We start from the raw sequence: 10,535 nt of genomic DNA on the forward strand, positions 1-10,535 counted from the left end.
TTCTGCTTCTAGTTTCTGTTTGTCTACCAACAACTTTTGGTTTTGTTCAGTTAAAGCTATCAATGTGTTGTTTCAGACACAGTTAGCTAATTGTTGTAGAGTAATATTATTATGGAGCATTTAGCTGCTAGATATTGAGATATGTTCCCAAGGGGATGTAACCCAGACCGGTTTAAACAAAGTTAAAATTAGACTTTCATTCAGCATGTAAAATAAACTAGGTGAACACTAATGTTCTTCAATGTCACCTGGTTGCTTTTACAAGCAAATGCTTGTAAACAAGTTTCCCATACCAATTGTAAAGGTTATTTTAATGTCAACATGTATTGCTGCTTGGAAACATGACTTGGCCTTTATTTTGTGTTTATATTTTTCCTTTATTTATATCTGCTCCACACTGAACTGGCATCCTGCTTGAGTTGACATTGTAGTTTCTTTTTTTCCTCTCACTGGAATTTTTCTTTCTATAAAACACTGAGAAAAGCTCAGGTGATTTCCGCATGAGTGAGTTTGGGAGGAGGGTGGTCAAAGTTCCCGGTCCAAAGTCAACAAACTGCTACAGTCTTAAGATGAAGGACCCTATCAGCACCTGCTCGGTAAGTTTATCTTGAAAAGGTCTCGGTTACCTCCACAACGCACTGGAGTTAAAATATGATTTCAATGTGTATTTAATGTACAACTTAGTTTGTTTCGTTTTTTAACTCAGTTGATTTAGGCCATGTTTGCTACATGTGGCAAACATATCACAGAGGCTAATTCTGTCTTTCAGTATAACCAACTCTATCAAAATGTGAAACGGTTTTCAAAATCCGGGGAGTACTTCTGCAGAGAACTTATGACAGTTTTCCAGCAAAGGTAGGTTCAGTACAACTATGTCCTTCAGATTAACTTGTAAAGACGACAGGAGTTACTGTTTGACTCAGCTTTTGTCACTTGCTGCAACGCTTTATTGTTTTAGGGCAGAGCTGGAACTTACTTATTCCAAAGGACTACAAAAACTTGCTGGCAAACTCATCAGGGCCTCCAAAGGAATGTCAAACAAGTAAGGAGCATATTTTAAATGGTTGTCTTTTGTCTATTTTGTGTTTAACATGACCTCTTCCTGATATCGTGGGAACATGCGCCTAGCAAGATAGGTGTGATCAAAACACAAACAGATGATGTTTATGAGCCCACACCTCTAACCTATTCATGCTGGTTCCCCACTCAGTTCCACCTACAGTGCCTGGTGTCATGTGTCGGATGAGATGTACTCAAGAGCAGATGCCCACAGGTAGGTTTCAACCATACAGTCTATGGTTTCAACCCAAGTTCACTTCACAACCGTGTCTGTCCACAGATCAAACCAAAGATTTAAGTTAAACACAGTGTTTTCTTTTCAGGTCACTAGGAAATGCATTTCAGCAAGAAGCAATTCTGGAAATACGACAAGTCTTAGACGAGCATAACAAGAGGAAGAGGCCTGTATGGAGAATCTTCTGCATTTTTGTATCATTAAATCTGTCTGTGCAAGCTCCAAGATATAGCGTGTTTTTAACCTTTTAATGTGCTTTCATAGCTTGACAGTGCCATTGAAAGAACTGGGAAACTTTTTACTGCCAATTGGAGTGAACAAATTAAGGTAAAGGAAAATGCAGAAATATGCATTAGCTATGATGGAGCTGCTGCTGCATAGACCATTGTTAACAACATGCTGATCCATAAATGCTTAACCCATAAAAAGTGTGTGTGACTGTCAGCTATTATGTAATAATAGACTATAATATAGATTTTATAGTAAAGCCTTTACCATATATTTAATGTATGCTTGAACTGCACAATGCATTTCTGATGCGATCAGTATTAATAATGCATTATAATATATTAAAACTGTTATGAGCCATTACTAGTAGTGCATCACATATTCAAGGATTATAGTTTCTTATCAGTCAAAAGGTCATGACTGTAACAAAAATTATGAACAACCATAACCAATTATTTGTTAAGCTGACAGAACAGAAACATAATATTCATTTGACCTTTAAAACCCATCATGCAACATGGGATATTTAATGATGATTGACTGTTATCTTTGAATTGATGATGTATTATAAAAAACAGTTGGTTGTTGCTATGACACACCTGATATCATAAGGTTGATAGCATTTGTTAAACTGAAGTATGACTGTGTTATAATGGATTATGTTTTACAGATGAGGGTTCTGTACAAAGCTTATGTTGGAAAACAATGTGAACTTTGGTGTTCCTTTAAGTATCTAAAATAGCCAGTGCATTAATTGGACAAAACAAATAGATTATAAACCTGGCGTTTTTAGAGTTGCTTTAAAGAGATTGACCCTGTTTCTCTCACACATGGTGTAGTAAACTGCTCATTCAATGTTTACCTTTACTGTTTTGTGTGGATTTATTCTCTTCTGAAACAGATAAAGAAGAAATTGGTTGGACTAACAAGAGAGCATGAGGCTCTGTTCAACTTTGTTGAGAACAACAGACAAATCTGCACAGAAAAAGAAAAACAAAAGGTGAATTGTATGTCTACCAAACACATTTGTCACCACGACATACATTACATTTCCCTCTCATGTTTTGCTAAAAGAGTTTCCCCTTGTTCTTGACCACAGATGCTGAACAGGCTGACTAAATCGGCAGAGTTACAGGCGCGGGTGGATGATGAGTACTTTAACATCAACATGGAGGGTCATCAGATGAGGCTCAAGTGGGAAAACACACTGAAAAACTGCCACCAGGTACGGAAAACATGCTCTCCCGCTTCTCATACTGTAGGCATTTAGCTGTTTTTCCTAGTGAACAGATTTGGTCAATCCTTGTTTAAGGACACCCCATTTTGACAAGAGCTGAAGCAGTGACCTTTTTGCTGCAGAAAATGCTCTACAAACACTAGGTCAGTCAATTATATAGGTACGCCAAATATCTGCCCAGTGTTTTCAGCATTTTATGTCATTCTGTTTTCTCTGAGGTACACACATTTTATTAGCATGCAACAGAGAAAAACAGCCTTCGGTTACTGTACATGCAACACTCACTATGACCTTGTTTTCCTTTTTATTCAACATTTACCTCAGGTTTAGATGGTCTTCATTCCACTGGAGGTGATATGTTGGGATAATACATGCTACACAGAATATATGACAAGGACCAGACTCAATAGGGATTGAATGTGCTGCACCAAAAGCGTCACAATGTTATTTTCTGCTTTTTCAGGTCATACAGGAGCTGGAGAAACAGCGGATTGAAGTTCTCTTCAACATATTGAATAGATACAACCTCCACATGTCCAGCTTTGGGCAAACCCTCCAACACGTAAGGCAGCCCTGAACTCCATCCTACTCATAAGTATGCAGTTATTCCTTAAATTAATGTTATCATTTATATTTTCCAGGCCCAAAAAAAGATAGAACAGACAGTGCAAAGGGTGGACATGGACAAAGACATACAAGCCCTGCTGGCGGAAAACAGCATCACAGCAGAAGATCACAAAGCAGAGTTTTTGGTGGCTGATTATTTTGTAAGTGTTTTTTTTAGAAAGCTGGTATGCCAGTCAGACTCATTCAGTGACTCAACCATTCAAAGACACGCTTAGCCATCTCCGCAGGGGGTCTCTTTTTGATAGGGGCGGACAAGCCTCAGAAGTATTTATCGTTTTGTGACAGGGCCTAACATGAAGGCGGTGCTCCAATGTATATGTTCTGCTTTTTGTTACATTTCGTCATGTTTACATTTCTAATTATGTAGTTGTTAGGTCGTGCTCAGGTCTTTGAAAATATGACCGACATCCCAATGGGATTAACCTGCTTTAGTGGAACGTTGTATAACTGTGCAGTAAAGGCAATAGCATGTTTGAAATACTCACGGCACAAACACATACTGTGTAGTGTCAACAGTAGATTTTACCCAAGACCATCATTGTTACTGATCTGTGTTCTGGGTGAAACAGGAGGAGGACAGCAAGTCACTGATGGCCAAAGACCGAAGAAAAGAAGCCATCAAACTCAAAGTCCAGCGTCTTGAGGGCAGTATTACAAAGACAAAGAAAGACCGGGAAGGCAAGTTGAGCGCATTACTCACTAAATAGTTCATTTAAATACACAATATAACCTGGTGGATGTCCTTTATAAATCAATGCATTGATTTACAATGGGCAGTACCATGTGAGGTCATTCATTAAGTCTCTGTCAATATTGTTGTTGCAGGAATTGAAAAACTGATGAGAACGTATTCTGCAAATCCATCTTTCTCAAACCAAAAGAACCTGGAGGAGACTGAGCAGCAGATTGATGAGGTAAACAATGTGTGTAATGGACAGAGGGATAGTCATGTGTACAGAAGGACATTCACTTCAAATTGATTACTACTGTGCACTCATGTCATATTGTTGCTTGTAGAGTACCTTAAAACTGGATCTCCTCGAGGCCACTCACTGCAAACTCTCTGTGTCACTGTGCGAGTTGGAGGGCAAGGCCAAGTCCTTTCATCGATTCAGTGACAGCATCGTGAAATGGAAAGATAAGGTAAGACATGCGTCATCTTCAGGACATGGGAGTGGTTTAAGGAGGTTTCTTATTGAAATGTCACTGGTTTGAATGCTCAAAACTAACAGGGAAGAAAGGACATTTATAAGCATATTTCAGAAGTGTATCTGGCATTAAAAGCAGACCCATTAAAATGACTTTCCTTGGATTAAAGAATAGTATGAAAAAGTTCCATTTGAAGCAGCCTTTTAGTGGTTATTGAGTTATAACTGTTTAGGTAAGGACTGCGTGGGCGACTTTAATGGTGACATTATTAAACAGACATTAAAAAAAAGGGGATTCCCAAGCTTTTTGGTTGCATGAATTATATTTTAAAAATGAATGGTGTCTCAAACTATTAATAACACAACATGGATATATTTTCCAAACATATTAATCCTGGGATTTCCAGTGTTAGAGCGAGTGTTTGTACGGCATATACCGTTATCTGTAGAGCCTCGTAAATCAAATCAAGTTTTATTTATATAACACATTTTTAAACGATTTTTGGTCGAGCCAAAGTGCTGTACATATAATTTAAAAAATGTATGTATCGTAATTATTAAACACACACTGTTTGTCTGTTTAAGGACTGTGAGCACAGCGTTGTTCAACTGACTCGTCCAGTGAAGCTCCGCAGGACTCCCTTCAGGTCCCGACAGTCCCTGAGAGCTTCCATCATTTACAAAGGACCGGCTCAGTTTGTGACACAGCCGTCTGTGGAACAAGTCACTTCCACAACACACGAGGCTGCAGAGTGTGACAGCACTGTTAATGGAGCCCTGCCTCACACCAATAATGACAAAGAACAAGGCAAGACATTTTCAGAGTAACACAAAGATTGATTTTTTAACATTAAACAGGTAAAATATTTTTTAACATTAAACAGGTAAAATAACACCAGAGCTGTGCAGCATAGGAAAATGCAAGGCCCTGTACGACTTCACACCTGAACAGGATGATGAATTGACTCTGAAGGAGGGTAAGTAACAACGTAAGTGCAGAAAGAAATTCCAAAACAGTAGAGGTTTGTAATCTTGTAAAATGTTTTTGGTCACAGGAGATCTTCTAGACATTTGTGGAAAGGAAGAGAATGGTTGGTGGTTTGGCAAACTTGATGGGAAGACAGGTCATTTCCCATCAACGTATGTGGAGGAGCTGCCTGTGTTAAGCAGCATCAAGTCATCGGATGCCTGACACAACTCATATTCAAAAACACCCTGAATCAGAGATTCACTTCTGCACTGATGAAAATGTAATGGCAACAACTGAAAGACTCGTACCAACTAAAACTACAAGTTGTGTTTGTTCTGACTGATTATGTTCATTGTACAGCACTATACTACTGTATATACTCAAATGTTTAATAACAAATAAAGCATTCATTAAAATGTCTATACATTCCTTTATACTTTTTGTCTGTGCTCTCCATGGAGTTATTTTATAATGCTGTATGCATCTGTGAATTTAACACCTAAATAATAATTTTCACCATTATTTATGCGCAGATGAACTTAACTATTAGCGAATGTTTGATAAATATGTTATATATATGATTAAGGAAAAATGAAGCAAGGGAGAGTTATTAAAGTTATGATTATCCCCATCTACTTTAAATTGAATAATGAAAGGAAAAAACAAATGAAAGCTTTTGACCCAATATGTGAATGATGAATTTTTAAGATTTAGATAGAGGTTTCCACTAAAATGTTTACAAGTCCATGCTCAATGATGAAACAAGACATTTGTGATGACACATTACCCCAGTATTTGTGCAATAAGTCCAGATATTTCTAATATAGTATTTGAATTGTTACCCACAGAAATGTATATTAAACCCCTATTTGTCAAAGCAGTTGAATCCTTGTTAGCAGATCTGTATTGTAGATACAGACTGAAAGCTTTGATCAACATTAGTCCTCATCGCATGCTATATCTTTCTCCCATCCTTCCAATCTCAGCGGCGTGCCTGAGAAATAAACTCCTTTCTGACGCTAGCCAGAAATGTTGGTAACTTATTGGTCTTCTGAAGCTGGCTCTCCAGGACTGGCAAACACCCGAGCGCGGGGTCACTGGACACAACTGGAGAAACAGAAGACTTTATTATAGAAGACATGGTGGTTGGAGGATAAAACTGATGATATATGTTGTGTTTATATTGTCAATAAATCCCATAAAAATACTGAACCAGCATTGCATTAATTAGATTATTACTACTCTACGCTGTCTGTTGTACTCACCCCCATGTCCATTACTTCCTACTGACAACAACATGTATTAAAACTGGTCTTAAATATATTTGTATTATGAATGATTTCATAGAAACCAGCTGGGAAATAATGTATATCACAGACTCAAAATAAATGACAGTGGTCGTTGTCATGGGAATGGGCGAACACATCAGCTAGTGCAATAGTGTGACACCGTTATATTTTCACATTTGAGTTTTGGAGAACAATTGAGCTATATATGGCACAGGGGGATTAGCTTCATGAGGCACTTGTTATGAGTATTATTTTTCCACACAAAATAAAAGATATTGTCAGATATATATTTTATGCAAGTATAGTTTTCTTATGCAAGTATGCGTGCATTACTTACTCTGGTATGATCCGTCTTGATTGAGGCCCAATGTGACAATGTAAGCGCTCTTCAGATCTGAAGGGTTGATATTCCGGAAAATAAATTGCAGCTTTTCACCTTTACAAAGACAACAAACATATTCTGTTATATTCTGAAGACAGTGAGTGCCACTGAAGACAGTCGGGGTATTACCTGACACAAGCAATTACTGGTATGTGTAATAATTGATGAATACAGACAGTTATTGATAATGGAAATTGCACACTTGGCCTACCTTTAACCACTTGTGTTTTGCCAGAGATTGTTCGTATCTCCATCGCCAAATGATCTTGAAAGACCCCTCTGGCTTTCTTGAGATACTTCAGTCTGTTTTTGTTTGTCTTGTGTTGAGACAGAATTACTGGAAGAAGAAAAAGTCAATGGTTCTGTTACTAAAATAACCTAAGGCTAAAATTGCAAATCACGTTATGAGATCCACACCATATATTTAATTTTCAAAATATAGACGTACACTCTTTTCTCTTGGATTGTTCTTCTTTAAGTGTCTCTATCTTCTGGATGATGTCTTCTTTCTGCACGTCCTTGTGCTCAATCTCGGATATCATTTCAGAAACGGCATGCCTTTTCACTTTTAATGATGCACTTGTTTGTACCAAGTCTGGAGGACAAACATTGCAACAGTCAAAGTACGTTTTCATCATAAAACTGTAGCCCTTGAAGCGGCATTACAAAATGTTGACATGGTGTGTATCAGAAAATGAAGAATTATTAAGCACATAAAACAGTTAAAGTACTAGAACAAAGATAACGATGGCATTGGTCAATATTGATCATTTCTACAATGTTATAATCATATAAACACACATCTTGGACTGAATGTAAGCCATATTATCAATGCTTTGTGGTTTAATGCATCAACTCACCTCTTTTGAATGTTTCTATTGTCTCAAACAGCATCTCATCATCCTTACACTTCTTTAAACACGTATCTGCAAAACAAATACAAAGAAAACGTTAAGGGTCAGCTTGATTTTAGTGTTAGAAGCAATGTTGAAACTATATCGTTTACAGACTGCAAACATTACTGACTATAACATTTCAATTTGATTCATTTTCAATATAAACCCCAGGAACAGTTATTATTGGAAGGCCAACAACTACTGGAGATGCCAATAAACAAGATGTCAGACATACCTACTGCACACTTCACAAACTCTCTGTGGGACTGGCACAGCTCTGTCGTCTGGTCGATGATCTCCCCGAACGTCTTCAGGTATTCGTTGTGGATCTCCTCCATGGCACTGGTGAAGCCGACACTCATGTTTGGATCAGTAATGGACTCCATGATGTTCACAATCTGCAATGAAAACAACAACAAACAGCATAATGCTAACTATGTGCACGAAAATAACACAATTATTATGTAGTACTGCACATTTTGTAAAGGATGTGTATAACTTTAATATCTGGCTGTCAACTAAATCTCCTGGATCCTAATAATAAAGTTAAGACTAAAGCTGAGAAGCAAATACAAAAGGGACCAGTGATGCAGCATAAATGCAATTTGCCTCACTTGCTGTCAGAGGTGGAAGAAGTACTCAGATCTTCTACTTAAGTAAAAGTACCAGAGTGTAAGAATACTCTGTGACAAGTAAAAGTCCTGCATTCAAACTATTACACAAGTATAAGCATCAAAAGTACTTAAAAGTACCAAAAGTAAAAGTACTCATTATGCAGATCGGTCCATTTCAAAATAATATATATTATATGTATTGATTATGATTGTTGATGCATTAAAGTTATATCAAAGCTGGTAAATGTGCATTTAGTTTGAATGACTTTGCAGGGTAGCTTGTAAATCTACTCCAGGTTTAACTAAAGTATTATTTAAGAGTTTAATATATATCACATCATTAATCCAAATCTGTAACTAAAGGTATTCAATAAATGTAGTGGAGTAAAAGAACAAAGTAGCAGGAAAATGAAATACTCAAATACTCATTTAAGTACAGTACTCGAGCAAATGTACTTACCTACGGTAGTTACTTTACACCACTGCTTACTGTAAATAAATACCACCACACATGTTCATATGAAAGCACCAATCAAGTATTGGCACACATCAATAAACCAACGCACTGCTACACATGTCTACCTATGAGACTCTATGTTTGTATAAATGTATAAGGCATTGCTAAAAGTAAATACAAACTAAAATAAGAGCAAATGACTCCTCACGAACTGAGATGCAATGTCAACAGAGCCATCTACTTGACGTACAACCGAGTGAAGAACAAGACTACTTGGTCATTTACGTATATTTTGATGCTAATACTTTTACTTGAGTCACATTTTGAATGCAGTACTTTAACTTGTAACAGAGCATTCCTACACTCTGGTATTCCTACTTTTACTTAAGTACAAGATCTGAGTACTCCACCTCTGCATTTCCATAACGTTGATTTACTAGTTACGGTGTGCCATGCTAAAAAAAAACAGGTCTAAGATGAGCCTGTAACTCATTCATGAGTAACTGATAATACCTAACCTTAAACTGAGTGGTTAACGTTCAAGTATCAGCATAACCGGAAGGCTAACGTTAGCTAGGAAACATTAGCGGTTAGTGAGCTTGCAAAGAACTTGCGTTGGTTAACTTGTCTAAGCAGAAAATAAAGCAACAGACCTATTAATAATGGCTTATTTTGTGTCAGTGGTGTTACTCACATGTTTACATGAGCAGCAGTAGATCCAACTTGTTTACGCTACTGAACTGAGTCGTTATTTTTGAAATATCCGCGCTCTACACAAAGGAGTAGGCGGGGTCTCAACACCGGAAGTAGCGTCCAGCTTATTTTCCTTCCGCTTTCAAACAACGAAAACAATGTATTACATTTTTTTTACAACTGAATGCTTTCTATTCCGTTACTAACCAGAAAGCGGAGATACCGTAGGAATTTGTTATTTCTTGCTTAACATTGTAATAACGCCAGAGGAGAATGTATCATGTATGTCTGTATTGTGATTGTACACCATCTTGTGGTGAAACTGGTGAAGTTCAGGTGGGCCAAAACTACCCAACAAACTGTTTAAAATACTGTTACCAAAACATTGTTATTTCTAATTAGGTAAATAAAAATGCTCTTACAATGATGACTGTGGGTATAAATGGAGAGAAACATAGAGCAGGTACAGGCTATAACTCTGGATGGCAGGTGGACTTTAGTAAACCCTTGTTATTGCTACATTCACTGAGAAGGGGATTTTAATGAGTCTGAAGAGATCCAGTGGGCTACTGGGGGCACTACTTGGGATCCATCCATCCATCCATCTTCTCCCGCTTATCCGTGGTCGGGTCGCGGGGGTAGCAGTTCCAGCAGAGCCCCAAACTTTCCTTTCCCTGGCCACATCAACTACTACTACTTG

General features: G+C 37.6%; 2 protein-coding genes across 3 annotated transcripts; one reads left to right on the forward strand and one right to left on the reverse strand.

The window, feature by feature from the left end:
• Positions 1-538: 538 nt before the first annotated feature.
• Positions 539-5,926, forward strand: nostrin (nitric oxide synthase trafficking). Its single transcript, XM_034203972.1, has 16 exons — positions 539-596; positions 770-855; positions 959-1,042; positions 1,211-1,273; positions 1,383-1,464; positions 1,559-1,621; positions 2,424-2,522; positions 2,622-2,747; positions 3,223-3,321; positions 3,401-3,526; positions 3,956-4,064; positions 4,212-4,300; positions 4,404-4,529; positions 5,120-5,342; positions 5,419-5,511; positions 5,590-5,926. Exons 1-16 carry the CDS (start codon positions 570-572, stop codon positions 5,724-5,726), a joined length of 1,632 nt encoding a protein of 543 aa, XP_034059863.1. The 5' UTR covers positions 539-569; the 3' UTR covers positions 5,727-5,926.
• spc25 (SPC25 component of NDC80 kinetochore complex) lies at positions 4,839-9,939 on the reverse strand. 2 transcript variants are annotated; one of them, XM_034203971.1, is made up of 8 exons: positions 9,837-9,926; positions 9,146-9,174; positions 8,307-8,469; positions 8,036-8,101; positions 7,624-7,770; positions 7,387-7,512; positions 7,131-7,229; positions 4,839-6,611 (listed from the first exon to the last, which is right to left on the reverse strand). In XM_034203971.1, the coding sequence occupies exons 3-8, from the start codon at positions 8,455-8,457 to the stop codon at positions 6,487-6,489; spliced, it is 714 nt and encodes a 237-aa protein (XP_034059862.1). In that variant the 5' UTR covers positions 8,458-8,469; positions 9,146-9,174; positions 9,837-9,926; the 3' UTR covers positions 4,839-6,486. The 2 variants fall into 2 exon arrangements, with proteins under 2 accessions (XP_034059862.1, XP_034059861.1); XM_034203970.1 differs by lacking the exon at positions 9,146-9,174 and having other exon boundaries at positions 9,837-9,939.
• Between the last annotated feature and the right edge of the window lie 596 nt (positions 9,940-10,535).

This window comes from Gymnodraco acuticeps, unplaced genomic scaffold (assembly GCF_902827175.1).
Source record: "Gymnodraco acuticeps unplaced genomic scaffold, fGymAcu1.1, whole genome shotgun sequence".
Classification (NCBI taxonomy): domain Eukaryota; kingdom Metazoa; phylum Chordata; class Actinopteri; order Perciformes; family Bathydraconidae; genus Gymnodraco; species Gymnodraco acuticeps.

What these genes read in the sequence shown, in the direction of transcription:
- nostrin (XM_034203972.1), top strand. Translation starts at nt 570, where the DNA reads ATGAAGGACCCTATCAGCACCTGCTCG. An exon ending in ATAACAAGAGGAAGAGGCCT is followed by an intron (nt 1,465 to 1,558) that starts GTATGGAGAATC and finishes GTGCTTTCATAG; the next exon opens with CTTGACAGTGCCATTGAAAG. An exon ending in TTTTGGTGGCTGATTATTTT is followed by an intron (nt 3,527 to 3,955) that starts GTAAGTGTTTTT and finishes TGGGTGAAACAG; the next exon opens with GAGGAGGACAGCAAGTCACT.
- spc25 (XM_034203970.1), bottom strand. Translation starts at nt 8,457, where the DNA reads ATGGAGTCCATTACTGATCCAAACATGAGTGTCGGCTTCACCAGTGCC. An exon ending in ACAATCCAAGAGAAAAGAGT is followed by an intron (nt 7,513 to 7,623) that starts GTACGTCTATAT and finishes TTCTTCTTCCAG; the next exon opens with TAATTCTGTCTCAACACAAG. An exon ending in TCAAGACGGATCATACCAGA is followed by an intron (nt 6,612 to 7,130) that starts GTAAGTAATGCA and finishes CTGTTTCTCCAG; the next exon opens with TTGTGTCCAGTGACCCCGCG.